The sequence below is a fragment of the Pseudophryne corroboree genome, chromosome 1 (genome assembly GCF_028390025.1).
Source record: "Pseudophryne corroboree isolate aPseCor3 chromosome 1, aPseCor3.hap2, whole genome shotgun sequence".
Classification (NCBI taxonomy): domain Eukaryota; kingdom Metazoa; phylum Chordata; class Amphibia; order Anura; family Myobatrachidae; genus Pseudophryne; species Pseudophryne corroboree.
In genome coordinates this window covers 1,069,377,186-1,069,398,139 of record NC_086444.1, presented here as the reverse complement: position 1 = coordinate 1,069,398,139, position 20,954 = coordinate 1,069,377,186, and the positions used below count along the sequence as shown (strand labels likewise).

The 20,954-nt window shown below is 47.2% G+C and overlaps 1 protein-coding gene across 1 annotated transcript in view; it reads right to left on the bottom strand.

Moving 5' to 3' along the window:
• The window catches only part of NFXL1 (nuclear transcription factor, X-box binding like 1), a 202,595-nt gene that overhangs the window by 47,925 nt on the left and 133,716 nt on the right, over positions 1 to 20,954 (bottom strand). The window contains exon 17 of the mRNA XM_063920974.1: positions 6,295 to 6,429. Coding sequence (XP_063777044.1) covers positions 6,295 to 6,429 — 135 coding nt within the window. The remainder of the gene's footprint in view (positions 1 to 6,294; positions 6,430 to 20,954) is intronic.

The window sequence follows — 20,954 nt, the reverse complement described above, 5'->3', positions numbered from 1 at the left end:
GCCTCAGAAATTTCATGACGGCAGCTGGTACACCGGTAGCGCATGCAGCCCACATCAAAAGGCTTCTAACAGCGATACAGGAACCCGACAGAGTGGCTGTTATCAAGTGTAAAGCACACACATATAGCCAAGACCCAGTATCACTTGGTAACAGCCGAGCAGACGAAGCAGCTAAGTTAGCAGCTGGTACCCCCAGACAGACAGACACCACGCAACTGATGGTATTTAATACCATCAACACACAGAAGTTGTGTGAAATGCAAAATTTGTGTTCCACACAAGAAAAGGCAGTCTGGAAGGCAAAAGGATATGGCCAGGAGTCCTCAGGACTCTGGACGGATGGACAAGGTAAACCGGTGGCCCCCAGAGCATATCTCCCATGTTTAGCTGAGGCAGCTCACGGGCTGACTCATCTGGGCAAGGAGGGAATGTGCAAGTTAGTAAGAGCATATTGGTGCGCCCCAGGATTTTCATCTCATGCAAGTAAGAGAGCAATGTCATGCCTTACCTGTTTGAGAAAGAACATCGGAAAAGCAATACCAACAGAACCATCTCATATCCCACCTGCAGGCGGCCCTTTCCAGGTAATACAGATTGACTTCATTCAATTACCCCCTTGTCGAAATTTGAAATATGTACTTGTTTGTATAGATGTTTTCTCAAATTGGGTCGAAGCATTTCCTGCGGCCACAAATACCGCTATGTTTACCGCTAAGAAAATTGTGCAGGAATTTGTATGTAGATATGGTATCCCTAGAATAATTGAAAGTGATAGGGGTACCCATTTTACAGGTGATGTCTTTCAAGGAATGTGTAAGTTGATGGGAATTGATAGCAAGCTGCACACTCCATACCGTCCACAGGCGAGTGCGAAGGTAGAAAGAGTGAACAGCACTATTAAAAATAAACTGAGCAAAGTTATGGCAGAGACAGGATTGACATGGCCAGAAGCTCTACCCATTGTACTGTACAGCATCAGAACCACTCCCAGGTCCCCTCTTAATCTGTCTCCCTTTGAAATCTTGTTTGGTCGACAACCGCATGTTATGATTAACCCTCAGGATGATTTGAAGTGTAACAATGAAGTGACTGTAAAGTACCTGGTTAATATGAGTAAACAGCTAAGGAATCAAAATGATAATTTGAAGTTAGTGATTCCTGATTTACCAGATAGTAATTGTCATGACATTGAACCTGGGGATTATGTAATGATACGGAATTTTCTACGCTCAGGTTGCCTTATTGACAGATGGGAAGGACCATACCAAGTCTTATTGACTAGCACTACAGCATTGAAAGTTGCCGAGAGAGAGACTTGGGTTCATTCGTCCCATTGTAAGAAGGTTGCTGATCCAGAGAGGTCCCGTGATAAGGAACAGACGGTAGAGGAAGTTGTATCACTGGAGTGTCTGTTCCAGGAGGACTGAGGCGGCACCTGAGCATTGAGAATCACAAGATCAAAAGCAGTTGTCGATTCCCTGTTCCCTTTTATTGTTTTTCTCCACTTCCCATCCCCCCTCCCTCAAATTATTTTTCCCCCTTCTCATTCTTCTTCGTTTCCTCCTATAAGATGGACTTGCCCCAAGAGACTGTGATCCGGATTTTCCTGTTGACCATGATGTTGACCAGAGCAGTCTGTTCCGGCGAGAGTACCATGGAGGTCGAGAGAGGTTCTGGAATGGGTTCTGATGACAGAGATGGAGGCGTAGTTTCCCAAGAACAACATAATCAACAAGCAAAGGCGAGTATCAGAAAACGATCCGATAGCATTGACCATAGAAGGAATTGTGAAGGATTGTTAGCTGAAGAAAACTATCTGTAGGCTCTGTGACAACGTAGTTGAGGATGGGTGCATTAAGAAATGCCAATCCAGTTTTAATATCCACATGGACCGGCATCCCTTGAGTGACTATCACTCTTTAAGTGGGTAGTGTGTTAAATCAAACAGATTGTTGGGTATGCTCTCAAGTACCTCAAGGTCATAGCAAATCAGGACTAGTACCATTTCCTTTAACGATAGGGGAGGTACTTGAGCTAAGTGGTGGGAGGCCAGTGGACAGGAGGTTTAATATCTCCAGTCCTCCTAGTTTGAAGCTCCACCAATATCATGTGGATAGATCCCTCATATGTTTTAACATTTCCAATCCCCGAAAGCCGGGAAATTGGGAATTGTCATGGAGTAACCAAACCATGACCTTTTCATATAGAGCAGATAGAATGCCGACAGATACAGAGCTTGTACGCCACATAGCCAGTAGAGGAAAATCTTTCCGATATAGGTATACCCTAGGAAATAGGATTACGAGAGTTGGAGAGGTATCACCAGGATACTGTGCACATATCGTACAAGCTGATACGTGTACTAGACAGATGGGAGAATTAGGGTTAGGAGATTTCACATGGAAGATGTGTAATATGGTTATGTCCTACTCCGTCCCATATGTTCTCCCCGATGATGCATATTTCATATGCGGGAGGAAGGCGTATAAGTGGCTTGCCCCAAACTCGGAAGGATTGTGTTATATTGGAAAAGTACTGCCTGAAGTAATGACTGTATCACATGCCAAAATGATGGATATACACCGTGTTGCCCAAGCTCCTTATACTCACACCCATTACGAGCACGTAGTTAAACGGCACCTGATAGAAAGAACAGAGCATCCGGCCTCTGACATGATCCATGAATCCACCGGGATTCAGGTTCTAATCGCGTTAGATTTCACTCGCACCGCCAGAGGAGTGTTGAATTATAAATACATATCTGCGCTCGCAAATTTGTTAGACAATATCACAGAAATGTATGATGACACGTTTAGGTATACTGGAAGAGAACTTCAAGCTTATAAAACAGAACTGGTTCAGCATAGAATGATTCTCAATTATCTCACAGCAGTAACAGGTGGATATTGTGTCACACTGGCAACGCAGTACGGCGTGAAATGTTGCACATATATTACAAATAGTACAGAGGACCCGGTCGAGGTCATAGACCAAAAGATGGACGATATTCTCCAACTGAAGTGGGAATTTCGCAGGAGACACAATCTCACCCTTGCTGCTGTGAGTAATGAGCTGACTGGTTGGGTGTCATGGTTGAACCCGCGAAATTGGTTCTCCGGTTTAGGAGAATGGGCCCAAGGAGTCATAATGGATGTAGGGAAGTTTCTCCTATGTATCTTATGTGTTATCATAACGATTGGCTTGATATTTTGATGCGGTCAGGCTTTAATGAAGTGCAAACGAAGTACCAGGGTGATGAGTTTAAGGAGTGAGGAAATTGTAATTCCAATGGATTTGATTTATGACCCAAATGTAGAAACAATGATGTGATGAAAATGCGATTTCTACGGTCCGTTTCTTTCACCTGTTTTTCCGTTTTCCTCCAAGGTAAAAAGACCCACTTGGACGAGGAATTTGATGAGCCGATATACAGACAACAGATGGATTAAAGAAGAAGTTTTGACAACCTGATACACAGATTTTTAATGAACTTTGCCATAGATCCCCAGTTTCCCTAGAAATTTTAAAATTACGCTAGCCCAACACTTTTGTAAATCTATGGACATTGACAAAGCTTTTGCTCGCACCTTATGGGCAAAAGCACAAAGAAGACTGCATTCAACAGACACCGAACAAGACTTCAACCGACAAATGTTCATTTACCTGACATAGAATACCACTGCATTTACCGTAATTATGTCTTTTCTTCATCTCTACAACCTTCAGGTAATTTACACACATAGTATAAGGAATACAGGCACAGATATCAGCAATCACATATTCCCCCATTCATGTATCATCAACTAAAATGTGCTCCCCATTTTGTTCAAAATCCGAAAAGAGCTCGGTAAAGTTTGACAGCCCATCCACAGACCCGTACCACGGGATAAGAAGGAATTCAAATGTATACTTCGCAATACCTCGAAGCTTGATTTAAAACACGTACGGCACGATGATACATGACCCCCAAGCACGGATTCATACACACATGCTTCTGCTATCACACTAGGTCATACCCTTTTCCTACCTTCTCCTCTCCTCCCCTACCCAACCATGTAAATGTATTAACCCCTGACATATATTTTTCTCTTTTTGAAATGTTTTAGGAAGTGGCAGTTATTGTTGACTGCCAAAGGGTGGACTGTCAAAGTCAGAAAAATATCTCTATGCACACTGCCATATTTGCACCTCACACAGGTCTGCGCTGCGCATGCATGCGCTCTCCCGTGCGTGCGCATACTCGCTGTTGCGGGCACCCGCGGGCGCGCGGTATGTGCATTTACGGTAGAGTTCATGTGTTCAAAGCGTGCGACTCTTTCGTTACATATTTCCACTATATAATGTATTTTGTAGATCATGGTCCCTTTGATAGATTCTGAAAGTTTGGTTAATATAGACTGTTCATGAACAGAGAAATCCCCCTTTGTTTGATACGAAGGGTCAGACAGGAGTAATACAGTGGTGTTTAGTACCCATCGGAAGAGTATTTAATTAGCAATATTCCGGTGTTGGTTTGAAGCGGATTAATCGCTCGTGCGAATAGTTATGGACATAAGAAGTTTATGAACATTTACTGTATTTGCACTTACTTATCCATGCGGCGGGAAACCCAGTTTCCCTCCCACCTGAGCTGTTGGAAATAGTCACAGCCCACCTGTATGAATCAACCTATGACCTTTTGTTATAATGCGAGGAGGAATTCCTGTGTCCAATGAACAATGAGATTGTAGGGACCATTGAATTGTATTGTGTGTGGGGCATAAATAGACAAGCCGATCACATCCAGCTCTCACTCTTCAACGGTTATCATTGCTGAAAATCGGGAGCTGGATGTCCAGAGGCGCATGCGATCGTTTCCTTTGTGCGTAAGTTTTCTCCGCAATCATATTGTCTTTCTTGATGTTATGGGCCATATCTCTCTCTCTCTCTCTTCTTCTCTTTCTCTCGTACTCTCTTAAACGTAATAGTATTGTATTGTATTTCCTGTGTAGTTATCTGGTTAGGTAGTCTATGTTATATTGTAGTGTATGACTTGTATTGTATTAATTCTTTTGCAAGTATAACATTCATAATATATATATTAGGCGTTGGACCCTAAGCACGGTATCTGTGTATTTCTTATAGTGTTAAGTATTCACAGAGTGTCGGTGACGCTCAAACAGCTTTTAAGTTAATAAGGTTACACTGTGTTGCATCTACACCCTATCTCTACACTAAGGTTTTACAGCATATTACATTGTTTTTGGTTTAGATTTAAAGGTTTAACATTGTGAGCGTCAGCGCCGCTGGTGATCTCCTCGTGGTCCCGAGCGTCCGCTACGCTATAGCGAATCATTACGTTAGCCGGCAGCCAATAGCGTGCCTGCCTGTGATCTCTCGGCCGTGAGCGAACGTGACGCTTGAGCGTCTCGACCACGGCTAAGCGATCGTTACGCAACGAGCGTACCCTTACGGTACTCCATACGTAAATAGCGTACAGTGTTCTTAGACCTCATAAAGGGTTTTATATAAGATAAATATTTAGCTTTATCAGGGTTTTTGAAAAAAAACACCCGAATCCAAAACACACTCGAATCCGACAAAAAATTTTCGGTGAGGTTTTGCCAAAACGCGTCCGAATCCAAAACACGGCCGCGGAACCGAATCCAAAACCAAAACACAAAACCCGAAAAATGTCCGGTGCACATCACTAGTAAGTACTGAGATAGTGGATAGGGTCAGTGACTTTGTACTAGAATTGGCTATATTGCTTCTAATGGTGATATGACAGGGAGTCACTAAATTCTGCATTTGTACAGACAGAAGTGTTGTTGCGTAATAGGATAATGTTTTCCTCTTAGTTTAATGTTTCACAATGGAAGCAGGTCACAGCTTCAGATAGCGACTTTTGACTAGAAATAAGCCACCTTTATAAACTATACTGTAACAGAGTTATTCTCCCACCTATCTCTGGCCATGTCAAAATATCAGCAGTGGTAAAAGAAATATAAAGCATGCCCAGAATCCATCGGGATGGATTTGGTGCAATACGAAGTGATCTACACTATGTGTCAAATTAACTCTGAACCGGCCGCACAATGAGTGGGATACAGATGACTATTTTCTGGCTTGCAGACACAATGATCAGTGCACCTTCTGAGTGCGTGTCTCGTGTTACTTCCCATACAGAACATGGTATTAGCAGATCTAGCAAAGCCCTTGTTCGAATAATTCCTCACTGCTGCTGGATTATACACTTTGGTAGGGTCAGAGAACAGCAAAATGAAAAATACAGAAATAATACAAAGTTCTCACCTTTTCTCGATCATTATTTTCATCTGTGACTTTATGACATTCTCTTGAGCAAGTATGGTTGCCACAAGCAAGCAAGCGTCCACATGGCCTTTTACATGAAAAAGGGCCAGCAGCATGACATGGCAAGGGACTCACCTACAGAGAAACAACATCCTCCTTCTCAGTTATCTGTCAGCCTGTGAAAAGCTTGCAATACACAGTACAGGTGGAGTATCCCTTATACAAAATGCTTGGGACCAGAGGAATTTTGGATATCGGATTTTTCCGTATTTTGGAATAATTGCATACCATAATGAGATATCATGGTGATAGGACCTAAGTCTAAGCACAGAATGCATTTATGTTACATGTACACCTTATACACACAGCCTGAAGGTAATTTTAGCCAATATTTTTAATAACTTTGTGCATTAAACAAAGTGTGTCTACAGTCACACAATTCATTAATGTTTCATATACACCTTATACACACAGCCTTAAGGTCATTTAATACAAGATTTTTAATAACTTTTTGTATTAAAACAGAGTTTGTGTACATTACTCAAACAAATCTGTATTTCGGAATATTTGGATATGGGATACTCAACCTATATAATAAAAAAATCAAAATAAGACAATATGTCCTTAAACTGACAATGAAAAAAAAGTATATTTAAAAAAACAAACACCACACCGGTAAGCATATGGTTATCCACTCAGATGCGTGGCCTCTTGCATACACTACTAGGTAAGCGTGGCTTCCTCTCATATACTCCATGGTAAGCACTGCCTCCTTACATACACAAGGCGAGCACTGCGTCCACGCATATACAAGGCAAGCACTGCCTCCTCGCATACACTACATGGCAAACGTGACCTATGTGCATACACTACAAGATGAGCAATTCCTCCTTGCATACACTACAAGACAAGGACGGCCTCCTAGCATACACACAGCAAGGGCGGCCTCCATATATACACTACAAGACAAGGGCGGACTCCACGCATACACTACAAGGTGAGCATGGCCTTCATGCATACACTACAAGGCGAGCATGACCTCCTAGCATACACTACAAGGACGAGCACATCCTCTATACATACGCTACAAGGCGAGCATGGCCTTCTAGCATACAAGGTGCGGACAGCCTCCACACATACACTACAAAGTGAGAATAGCCTTCACATATATACATGGTGAGCAGGGCCTCCAAGTATATACCTACAAGGCGAGAATAGCCTTCTAGCGTACACTACACGGTGATCATGGTGAGCAGCTTCACCTGCTCCCACCTCTGATGCACCCCCTAAATCCTCTAAGTGAGAATGCTAAAATTTCAAGCAGATTTGGTTAGTCTTTTGTGCAACTTTAATTTTAGAAGGTTGTTTTTTTATTCACCCTCCCTCTTGGACAAACCTTTTATTTAAAACATGAAAAGAATACAGTATTGCCTTTTAACTATCATTCATATGATAGAACAGAGGGATATAACTGTTCTTACAACTATTTCTGGAATTCAATCATGCTTTCCAAATAAAGGAATATCTCTTACATGCGTAAGTATATGGAGATGTTTTCCAAATAGCCCTTTGATACATTACTGTGAATAACTAAATATACTATTAATAACGGATTAATCTTCATGCCATTGAAAACTGGTTACAAAATCCTAAATGCACAATAAAGACAGTTTAACTAGAACCGAATGTGTAAAAAAAACAAAAAGGGTCCCATATACGGACAGAAACCAGTATCATATGACACATCAGACTATGGGCGGTATTCAATTCTTTACGCCCCCTTCCACACTCATTCTTTTTCTACTGACGGGAGTGTTATCATTTCAGCTTGCTACCCCCAGGGTAGCGAGGGTGCCCTAACCCTTTACGCAGCTAAACCTGATTAGAATGGGCGCGATATGCACGATAACGTGGATCATTTTAGAAAGCAGATTGGGCGTGATATATCATTTGAATACCGCCCTATATGTAGTGAGAGGTGCTACCATGCTAAGGCTTATAGTGCCCCACACAAAGAGAAAATAGAGATGCAGGTGCACAATTCAAACATTACTAATTAGCATTATAATAAACTTTGCAATATATAGAGGTTTTTATCATAATCATGGCCAAGGTTATGGGCTTACCCTCTACGTGCAGGTAACCTCATTGGGTAAGTCATATTCTGAGGGTTCAAGTCCAGGGAGTAGGACACCCCCAAACTAGCCAGTCAAACCACCCCAGGGCATCACTAGTGGCATAAGTGAAGCATTTAAGAAAGTGTTAGTTAGATACGATGAGCATGCGTTGAGTGTGTTATAGGGGTGAAGAATACTGGCGTGAAAATAGAACATTTATAAAAACAAAGGAAGTGTTATTTTAGCACTGTATAAGTGTTATATTGCAATGCCCTGAAGCAGCCCAGCCACAGCCATTCAAGGGGTCCCACGTGGCTCTATCTAACAAACACTTTTTAACACTTCACACACACAAATATGATTTTAGGCACGGAAATCAGGATTTTGGTACTTACCGATAAATCCCTTTCTCCGATTCCACAGGGGCCACTGGAGTGCAGTTACAATGGGGAAATAGTAGGCAGTAATTGGGAGCTGGCACTTTAAAATTCTAATACTGTGGCTAGCTCCTCCCCTACTATCTCCCCTCCAAGCCAGTCTATGTAAAACTGTGCCCGAGGAGAGCTGTAATAAACAAACCTTAAGGTAGAGGAGGTTAATGACGACCTGTAAACCAGGATAACACAAACCAAACCTGGAACAGAACCTAACAAAAAATACAGGCTAACCTGAACTCAACAAGCAGTCATATATTGATCTGCAAACCGTTAAGCAAAAAACAAGGAGGAAACAGCGCTGGGCGGGCGTCCACTGGCCCCTGTGGAATCGGAGAAAGGGATTTATCGGTAAGTACCAAAATCCTGATTCTCCTTCATCGACTAGGGGCCACTGGAGCGCAGTTACAATGGGGACGTCCCAGAGCTCCCAAAACGGGTGGGAGAGCGCTGAGAGTCCTGTAAAACCGCTCGGCCAAACTGAGATGCAGAGGCCGCAAAAGTGTCAAACTTGTAGAATTTGACAATGTATGACGGCCCGACCAAGTAGCCGCCCGACATAAAGTAGTCATGGAGATCCCATGGGCAGCCGCCCACGAAGGTCCCACAGAGCGCGTGGAGTGCGCTGAAATGGAAGATGGAGGTTCCCGAGAAGCTGCCAAATAAGCTTGTCTGATGTTCAGTCGAATCCATCGAGACAAGGTCTGCTGAGAAGCCGGCCAACCACGGCGAGCAGCATCGTAGAGAACAAATAAGGAATCTGACTTCCGAATAGCTGAAGTCCTATCCACATAGATCTTGAGCGCCCTGACAACGTCCAATGATCTCGAATCCGGAGAGTCCCCCGAGAGGGCCGGGACCACAAGCGGCTGATTGATGTGAAAATCAGACACCACCTTAGGTATAAAAGACATACGAGTACGAAGCTCGGCCCTATCCGCATGAAACACCAGGTAAGGAGACCTACAAGAGAGAGCCCCAAGTTCCGACACCCGTCTAGCTGAAGCCAGCGCCAGGAGAAGAACCACCTTCCAGGTGAGATATTTTATCTCTACTGATTCCAGGGGCTCAAACAATGAAGACTGCAGAAAAGAAAGGACCAGACTGAGGTCCCATGGCGCTGTCGGAGGGCGGAAGGGAGGCTGTATTCGAAGAACCCCTTGAAAGAAAGTCTGAACCTCAGGCAGCAAGGCTAACTTTTTCTGGAAGAACACCGAAAGAGCAGAGACCTGCACCTTTAGTGAACCCAGTCTTAGGCCTGCTGAAAAACCCGCCTGCAAAAAACGGAGAAGACGGGCTAAGCTAAACACGGAAGGAGAAAATTCTCGACATTCACACCAGGCTACATAAGCCTTCCAAATGCGGTAGTAGTGAGAAGATGTGACTGACTTTCTAGCCCGAAGTATAGTAGGGATAACTGTACGAGGAATCCCCTTCCTTTTCAAGATGGCTTTCTCAACAGCCACGCCGTCAAACGTAGCCTGCGTAAGTCTGGATAAAGAAAAGGACCCTGTTGTAGAAGATCGTCTCGTAGTGGCAGGGGCCAAGGCTCGGCCACTGACAACAGGTGTAGGGTGGAGTACCAAACCCTGCGTGGCCAATCCGGAGCCACCAGGAGGACCAGAGCGTCTTCTCTCTTGATGCGTTGCAGAACCCTCGGCAACAGCGGGAAAGGATGAAAGAGGTAAACAAACCGGAAATTCCAAGGAGCCGTGAGGGCATCCACGCCCGCCGCCGCCGGGTCCCTTGTCCGAGAGTAATAAAGAGGAAACTGATGGTTCCGGCGGGAAGCCATGAGGTCGATCTGTGGTTTTCCCCACCGGCGTACCAGTTGCCAAAACACCTGGGGATGTAGTGACCACTCTCCCGGGTGCATGTCCTGGCGGCTTAGATAATCGGCTTCCCAATTGTCCACTCCCGGAATGAATATCGCCGAGAAGGACAGAGCATACTTCTCCGCCCAGAGAAGGATGTTGGTGACCTCCCTCATCGCCGCACGGCTGCGAGTGCCGCCCTGACGGTTGATGTACGCTACCGTCGTGGCGTTGTCGGACTGAACTCTGACCGCTCGACCGCGCAGTAGGTGATGTGCCTGAAGCAGGGCATTGTACACCGCCCTTAGTTCGAGAATGTTTATGGGGAGAGCGGATTCGTGGATTGACCAGCGCCCCTGAAACCGATGTTCCAGGGTCACTGCCCCCCAGCCTCGCAGACTGGCGTCCGTGGTGAGGAGAGTCCAATTCCATATACCGAACCGTCTTCCTTCCAACAGATGTGTCGACTGGAGCCACCAGAGCAGCGACGACCGTGCCTTTGGAGATAGCGTCACCCGCTGACGAATGAACAGATGAGATCCTGACCACTGATGTAGAAGACACAGCTGAAACGGTCGAGAGTGGAAGCGACCGTACGGAAGAGCTTCAAACGCTGCTACCATCTTTCCCAGAAGGCGAATGCACAGATATACTGACACCCGACGGTGTCGAAGAACCAATCTTACCAGTGTCTGCAGAGACAGTATCTTGTCCTGCGGAAGGAAAACCCTCTGACGGACCGTGTCGAGAATCATCCCCAGAAACAATAGCCGTTGTGAGGGGCATAAGTGAGACTTCGGGAAATTCAGGATCCACCCGTGTCGAATCAGAAGGTCCTGTGCCATCCGGATATTCTGAAGTAACCGTTCTGCTGAGCTTGCTTTTATTAGCAGATCGTCCAGATAGGGAACAATTGTCACACCCTAGTCCGAAGTAGGGCCATCATGACCGCCATGACCTTTGTGAACACTCTGGGAGCAGAAGAGAGACCGAAAGGAAGGGCCTGGAACTGTAAATGAGCGTCCTGTATTGCGAACCGGAGAAAAGCCTGATGAGGAGGCCAAATGGGAACATGTAAGTATGCATCCTTGATGTCTAAGGATGCCAGAAACTCGTTTTTTTCCAACCCCGCAATAACAGACTGGAGGCACTCCATCTTGAACTTGAATACCTTCAAATACGGATTGAGATCTTTCAAGTTCAGGATTGGCTTGACTGAGCCGTCCGGCTTCGGTACTAGAAACAGGCTTGAGTAATAGCCATGTTTCCGATGATGAGAGGGAACAGGGATCACTACCCTTGCTGATAGAAGCTTCTGGACCGCTGCCTGTAAGGCAACTCCCCGGTTGTCGGAAACTGGCAAACCCGTGGTAAAAAACCGCTGGGGCGGTTGTTCCTGAAAATCGAGCTTGTAACCGCAAGTGATTAGATCCCGGACCCAAGCGTCTGGGCAGGACTGTATACAGACCTCCTTGAAATCCCACAGACGAGCTGCCACCCTGTGATCTCCCAGGTGGGAAGGAAGCCCGTCATGCGGTGGTAGTGGTAGAGGACTTAACGTCTGACTGGGCTGAGACTGCGGAACCTCTACCCCTGCCGCCGCCTCTACCTCTATGGCCACGGAAGGTAGAAGCTCCACCCCTGGCCTGGCCTCGAAACCTGGAAGGGGCACGAAAGGATCGAAAAGAGGGACCCCTATATGGCCTGCGAGTGGCTGGAGCAGCAGAAGGAAGATAAGTCGACCTACCCCCGGTGGCCTGAGAGATCCAGGCATCCAGATCCTTACCAAACAGAAACTCACCCGTAAAGGGCAACGCTTCTGCCGCCCTTTTGGATTCCGTATCCGCCTGCCACTGCCGGAGCCAGAGAGCTCTGCGGGCCGCAATTGCTAAAGCGGAAATTCTAGCTCCGAGAATACCTATGTCCTTGAACGCTTCACAAAGGGCTGATTCACGGATGTGTTCCGCCAACTCTATCAATTGATCCGCCGGCAATTCGTCACGAATTCCAGAGGACAAATGCTCCGCCCAAGCTTCGATCGCCTTGTTGACCCAACAACCTACCTGCGCCGGGCGATGTAATACCCCTGCCGCAGAGTAAATATTCTTTAAGGTAGATTCCAACTTCCTATCTGACGCCTCCTTAAGAGAAGTTGCACCCGGAACCGGTAGGACCGTCTTTTTGGACAGATGAGATACCGAAGGATCCACAATCGGAGAGGTCTCATAACGTGTCCTGCTATCTGCGGGAAAAGGATAGGAAGACAACAGTTTTCTTGATACCTGAAATTTTGCGTCTGGATGTTTCCAGGCTGCCGTTATGAGCGCATCCAGCTCCTCCGAAACTGGAAAGGTCACCGGCAGGCATTGGTTGGTGCCAAACCTTGAAGGGCGTAAGGCGTCCTCCGTCTCCTCCACCTGTAATACTGAGCGAATAGCAGTAATAAGAGCCTCTATACCCTGAGCTACTGGTTCAGAGTCCCCGTATACCTGATCCTCATCAGTATCCTGTATATCAACATCCTGTATATCCTGTACATCTAACCCCGCCTCATCTAATTGAGGCATATCATCGTCAAAGTCCTGCAACACAGAGGCTAGCAATCTCTTTTTAGAAGCCTGTGAGGGGGGCTAAAGGACGGGGCTTGGGAAGGGTTCACAGCCCTAGAAAGCCCTTCCACTGACTTTGCCAATGAGACAGCCCATGCAGGTTCTGGCTCCGGTACCTGGACAAGCTGTCGGAACCGGGCCGCCTCCCTATCTTCCCGAGAGGCTTTAAGTTCCCCAGTCAGCAGGGACATAATCTCTGAGTTGTGTCGTCCATGTCGGGGCGCTCTGGGGTTCTGAGGAGGGATGAGCCGATGGCTGTGACTCCTCACATAAAATCTGACCCTGTTTTTGTGTTGCCTTGGAGCCTTTATTGGCCATGGCAGCACCTAACACTTCTGACCCTTCCCCACAGGTAAAACAGCCATAGGCAGAAGGGGAGGGAGGGGGGAAAGCAGGGAAAAATGCAGCCACAGCAGCCTGATCTATCCTGCACGATACTGTGCAGTGACAGGCTGTAAGTAAGATATAGGTGCCCCCCAGTGCCCCCCTTCTACACTGTAACAGCCTGACTGTGCTCCGTGGCGCTCCTCCGTCCCGCGCTGCTGAAAGGGAATGGCCACCAGCGCGCGCTACTTCCGGCGGTGCAGAGCGGGACTAAGCTCCGCCCCCCTCTGCAAAGGCGCCAAATTCAAAGTTGCTTTGCGCCTTTTGCCGGATCCCCGTATCGGCTCTGTGAGCCGCGCTGGCAGGGATCCGAGCGGAGAGGGGGGCGAGAGGACGGGGTAGGGGGGGGGCGAGCGGGCGGGCGCGTGTGGTAACAAAAGTTTAACAGGCAGAGCAGGGTCTCACAAATAAATAAAATAAGAATTTACTTACCGATAATTCTATTTCTCGGAGTCCGTAGTGGATGCTGGGGTTCCTGAAAGGACCATGGGGAATAGCGGCTCCGCAGGAGACAGGGCACAAAAAGTAAAGCTTTCCGATCAGGTGGTGTGCACTGGCTCCTCCCCCTATGACCCTCCTCCAAGCCTCAGTTAGGTACTGTGCCCGGACGAGCGTACACAATAAGGGAGGAATTTTGAATCCCGGGTAAGACTCATACCAGCCACACCAATCACACCGTACAACTTGTGATCTAAACCCAGTTAACAGTATGATAACAGAGGAGCCTCTGAAAAGATGGCTCCCTACAACAATAACCCGAATTAGTTAACAATAACTATGTACAATTATTGCAGATAATCCGCACTTGGGATGGGCGCCCAGCATCCACTACGGACTCCGAGAAATAGAATTATCGGTAAGTAAATTCTTATTTTCTCTATCGTCCTAGTGGATGCTGGGGTTCCTGAAAGGACCATGGGGATTATACCAAAGCTCCCAAACGGGCGGGAGAGTGCGGATGACTCTGCAGCACCGAATGAGAGAACTCCAGGTCCTCCTTAGCCAGAGTATCAAATTTGTAAAATTTTACAAACGTGTTCTCCCCTGACCACGTAGCTGCTCGGCAAAGTTGTAATGCCGAGACCCCTCGGGCAGCCGCCCAAGATGAGCCCACCTTCCTTGTGGAGTGGGCCTTTACAGATTTAGGCTGTGGCAGGCCTGCCACAGAATGTGCAAGTTGGATTGTGCTACAGATCCAACGAGCAATCGTCTGCTTAGACGCAGGAGCACCCATCTTGTTGGGTGCATACAATATAAACAACGAGTCAGATTTTCTGACTCCAGCTGTCCTTGCAATATATATTTTTAATGCTTCTGACAACGTCCAGTAACTTGGAGTCCTCCAAGTCACTTGTAGCCGCAGGCACTACAATAGGCTGGTTCAGATGAAATGCTGACACCACCTTAGGGAGAAAATGCGGACGAGTCCGCAGTTCCGCCCTGTCCGAATGGAAAATCAGATATGGGCTTTTGTAAGATAAAGCTGCCAGTTCTGACACTCTCCTGGCCGAAGCCAGGGCTAGTAGCATGGTCACTTTCCATGTGAGATATTTCAGATCCACATTCTTTAGTGGTTCAAACCAATGAGATTTTAGAAAGTCCAAAACCACATTGAGATCCCACGGTGCCACTGGAGGCACCACAGGAGGCTGTATATGCAGCACTCCCTTAACAAAAGTCTGGACTTCAGGGACTGAAGCCAATTCTTTCTGGAAGAAAATCGACAGGGCCGAAATTTGAACCTTAATAGATCCCAATTTGAGACCCATAGACAATCCTGATTGCAGGAAATGTAGGAATCGACCCAGTTGAAATTCCTCCGTCGGAGCACTCCGATCCTCGCACCACGCAACATATTTTCGCCAAATGCGGTGATAATGTTGCACGGTTACTTCCTTCCTTGCTTTAATCAAAGTAGGAATGACTTCTTCCGGCATGCCTTTTTCCTTTAGGATCCGGCGTTCAACCGCCATGCCGTCAAACGCAGCCGCGGTAAGTCTTGAAACAGACAGGGACCCTGCTGAAGCAAGTCCCTCCTTAGAGGTAGAGGCCACGGATCTTCCGTGATCATCTCTTGAAGTTCCGGGTACCAAGTCCTTCTTGGCCAATCCGGAACCACTAGTATCGTTCTTACGCCTCTTTGCCGTATAATTCTCAATACTTTTGGTATGAGAGGCAGAGGAGGAAACACATACACCGACTGGTACACCCAAGGCGTTACCAGCGCGTCCACAGCTATTGCCTGCGGATCTCTTGACCTGGCGCAATACCTGTCCAGTTTTTTGTTGAGGCGAGACGCCATCATGTCCACCATTGGTCTTTCCCAACGGGTTACCAGCATGTGGAAGACTTCTGGATGAAGTCCCCACTCTCCCGGGTGAAGGTCGTGTCTGCTGAGGAAGTCTGCTTCCCAGTTGTCCACTCCCGGGATGAACACTGCTGACAGTGCTATCACATGATTCTCTGCCCAGCGAAGAATCCTTGCAGCTTCTGCCATTGCACTCCTGCTTCTTGTGCCGCCCTGTCTGTTCACATGGGCGACTGCCGTGATGTTGTCCGACTGGATCAACACCGGTTTTCCCTGAAGCAGAGGTTCTGCCTGGCTTAGAGCATTGTAGATTGCTCTTAGTTCCAGAATGTTTATGTGAAGAGACGTTTCCAGGCTCGTCCACACTCCCTGGAAGTTTCTTCCTTGTGTGACTGCTCCCCAGCCTCTCAGGCTGGCGTCCGTGGTCACCAGGATCCAATCCTGTATGCCGAATCTGCGGCCCTCCAATAGATGAGCACTCTGCAACCACCACAGAAGAGATACCCTTGTCCTTGGAGACAGGGTTATCCGCTGGTGCATCTGAAGATGCGACCCTGACCATTTGTCCAACAGATCCCTCTGGAAAATTCTTGCGTGGAATCTGCCGAATGGAATTGCTTCGTAAGAAGCCACCATTTTTCCCAGGACTCTTGTGCATTGATGTACAGACACCTTTCCTGGTTTTAGGAGGTTCCTGACAAGCTCGGATAACTCCTTGGCTTTTTCCTCCGGGAGAAAAACCTTTTTCTGAACCGTGTCCAGAATCATCCCTAGGAACAGCAGACGAGTTGTTGGCATTAACTGGGATTTTGGAATATTCAGAATCCACCCGTGCTGTTTTAGCACTTCTTGAGACAGTGCTAATCCCATCTCTAGCTGTTCTCTGGACCTTGCCCTTATTAGGAGATCGTCCAAGTATGGGATAATTAATACGCCTTTTCTTCGAAGAAGAATCATCATCTCGGCCATTACCTTTGTAAAGACCCGAGGTGCCGTGGACAATCCGAACGGCAGCGTCTGAAACTGATAGTGACAGTTTTGTACGACGAACCTGAGGTACCCCTGGTGTGAGGGGTAAATTGGAACGTGGAGGTACGCATCCTTGATGTCCAAGGATACCATAAAGTCCCCTTCTTCCAGGTTCGCTATCACTGCTCTGAGTGACTCCATCTTGAACTTGAACTTCTTTATGTACAGGTTCAAGGACTTCAGATTTAGAATAGGTCTTACCGAGCCATCCGGCTTCGGTACCACAAATAGAGTGGAATAATACCCCTTTCCTTGTTGTAGAAGAGGTACCTTGACTATCACCTGCTGAGAGTACAGCTTGTGAATGGCTTCCAAGACCGTCTCCCTTTCGGAGGGGGACGTTGGTAAAGCAGACTTCAGGAAACGGCGAGGTGGATCTGTCTCTAGTTCCAACCTGTATCCCTGAGATATTATCTGCAGGATCCAGGGATCTACCTGCGAGTGAGCCCACTGCGCGCTGAAATTCTTGAGACGACCGCCCACCGCCCCCGAGTCCGCTTGAGAAGCCCCAGCGTCATGCTGAGGCTTTTGTAGAAGCGGGGGAGGGCTTCTGTTCCTGGGAAGGAGCTGCCTGTTGCTGTCTCTTCCCCCTTCCTCTGCCTCGTGGCAGATATGAATATCCCTTTGCTCTCTTGTTTTTAAAGGAACGAAAGGGCTGCGGTTGAAAAGTCGGTGTCTTTTTCTGTTGGGGAGTAACCTGAGGTAAAAAGGTGGATTTCCCGGCTGTAGCCGTGGCCACCAAATCTGATAGACCGACTCCAAATAACTCCTCCCCTTTATACGGCAAAACTTCCATATGCCGTTTTGAGTCCGCATCGCCTGACCACTGTCGCGTCCATAAACTTCTTCTGGCCGAAATGGACATAGCACTTACCCGTGATGCCAGTGTGCAGATATCCCTCTGTGCATCACGCATATAAAGAAATGCATCCTTTATTTGCTCTAAAGACAGTAAAACATTGTCCCTATCCAGGGTATCAATATTTTCAATCAGGGACTCTGACCAAGCTACTCCAGCACTGCACATCCAGGCTGTCGCTATAGCTGGTCGTAGTATAACACCTGTATGTGTGTATATACTTTTTTGGATATTTTCCATCCTCCTATCTGCTGGATCTTTAAGTGCGGCCGTCTCAGGAGAGGGTAACGCCACTTGTTTAGATAAGCGTGTGAGCGCCTTGTCCACCCTAGGAGGTGTTTCCCAGCGCGCCCTAACCTCTGGCGGGAAAGGGTATAAAGCCAATAACTTCTTTGAAATTAGCATCTTTTTATCGGGGGCAACCCACGCTTCATCACACACCTCATTTAGTTCTTCTGATTCAGGAAAAACTATAGGTAGTTTTTTCACACCCCACATAATACCCTGTTTAGTGGTACCTGTAGTATCAGCTAAATGTAACGCCTCCTTCATTGCCAAAATCATATAACGTGTGGCCCTACTGGAAAATACGGTTGATTCGTCACCGTCGCCACTGGAATCAGTGCCTGTGTCTGGGTCTGTGTCGACCGACTGAGGCAAAGGGCGTTTTACAGCCCCTGACGGTGTTTGAGGCGCCTGGACAGGCACTAATTGATTGTCCGGCCGTCTCATGTCGTCAAACGACTGCTTTAGCGTGTTGACACTATCCCGTAATTCCATAAATAAAGGCATCCATTCTGGTGTCGACCCCCTAGGAGGTGACATCCCCATATTTGGCAATTGCTCCGCCTCCACACCAATATCGTCCTCATACATGTCGACACACACGTACCGACACACAGCAGACACACAGGGAATGCTCTAAACGAAGACAGGACCCCACTAGCCCTTTGGGGAGACAGAGGAAGAGTTTGCCAGCACACACCCAAGCGCTATATATATATGACAGGGATAGCCTTATAATAAGTGCTCCCTGTATAGCTGCTTTTATAATATAATTTTTGCCACTATTTTGCCCCCCCTCTCTTGTTTTACCCTGTTTCTGTAGTGCAGTGCAGGGGAGAGACCTGGGAGCCGTCCTGACCAGCGGAGCTGTGTAAGGAAAATGGCGCTGTGTGCTGAGGAGATAGGCCCCGCCCCTTTTTCGGCGGGCTCGTCTCCCGCTCTTTAATGGATTCTGGCAGGGGTTAAATATCTCCATATAGCCCCCGGAGGCTATATGTGAGGTATTTTTTTAGCCAAATAGGTTTTCATTTGCCTCCCAGGGCGCTCCCCTCCCAGCGCCCTGCACCCTCAGTGACTGCTGTGTGAAGTGTGCTGAGAGGAAAATGGCGCACAGCTGCAGTGCTGTGCGCTACCTTTAGAAGACTGAGGAGTCTTCTGCCGCCGATTCTGGACCTCTTCTTGTTTCAGCATCTGCAAGGGGGCCGGCGGCGAGGCTCCGGTGACCATCCAGGCTGTACCTGTGATCGTCCCTCTGGAGCTGATGTCCAGTAGCCAAGAAGCCAATCCATCCTGCACGCAGGTGAGTTCACTTCTTCTCCCCTAAGTCCCTCGTTGCAGTGATCCTGTTGCCAGCAGGACTCACTGTAAAATAAAAAACCTAAGCTAAACTTTTCTAAGCAGCTCTTCAGGAGAGCCACCTAGATTGCACCCTTCTCGGCCGGGCACAAAAATCTAACTGAGGCTTGGAGGAGGGTCATAGGGGGAGGAGCCAGTGCACACCACCTGATCGGAAAGCTTTACTTTTTGTGCCCTGTCTCCTGCGGAGCCGCTATTCCCCATGGTCCTTTCAGGAACCCCAGCATCCACTAGGACGATAGAGAAATAATAAAATTAACCCCTTATTCAAACCCCCCTGCCACCCTGTGATCCCAACACTGCAGAGAGCCTGGGGGGAAGAGGGGGGGGGAGGGGGGAGTAGAGGAAGCACACACTCACCTTTTCTGTGGTGGAGTGGCCCCGACACACGCCGCACGCAGCGGTGTCCGGCCACTGATACTCACCGCTGCCATGCTGCCGGAATCTTCTGCTGGTGGAGCGGCCCCGACACGCGCCGCACGCAGCGGTGTCCGGCCAGCTCAGGAGAGCTCAGTGTCTCCCTCAGCCGGGCCCATCCCGAGCCGCACGCAGCTGCGATGGGACCCCGCCGGCAGCTCCCGCGGTGCAGACTGGCAGTGGCAGAGCTGCCAGTCTGTGTGTGTAAGAAAGAAAATTAAAAATAATAAAGAAAAAAATCTTCAGCCAAAACTCAAGTGAACCAGCTCTCCTCGGGCACTAACTAAGACTGGCTTGGAGGGGAGATAGTAGGGGAGGAGCTAGCCACAGTATTAGAATTTTAAAGTGCCAGCTCCCAATTACTGCCTACTATTTCCCCATTGTAACTGCGCTCCAGTGGCCCCTAGTGGATGAAGGAGAAAGAATACATGAGCAAAGAATGACCAAAGTCACTTCAGTTTCATATCCTCAGCATTTTTCCATTGCTGTAAACGTGTTCAGATGGATTTGGCACCTTTTTGAACCAATGTACATATTGTACAGATTACTGCTGCACTGATAGGCCTCACTGTCATGAACTTTAGGTTATACTGTACTAGTGATGTTAAATAGCTGAAACTTGTCACTGCTTTCCACCATTCATATTCATTACCTCTCAGATATTACATACTCATTTACAGTACTACTTTCACTATGTAAAAGAACAGACTTAATGATACCATGCACTTAAGGGGGGTATTCAATTAGTGCCGTTTTAAGCTGAAAAAAAAAAAAAACGCCACTTTCCGCCAGTTTGCAGGTCGAATTCACATTCAATCTATTCAAAGCTTGCCATGATTTTTCGACTTCCAGACGGGCGAAAACCACGTGGATCTGCAAATTCGCGGCCGATCCACGTGTTTTGTTGAATTCGCAGGTTTTTGACAGTTTTTTGGTCCATTTTCGCATATACCAATTCGACTAAAAAAAATAAAAAATAAAATAAAAAAGGCATGGTGAAAACGGAGTAAAAACCTATTTAAAACACCCGCTATTGAATAGCCAATGG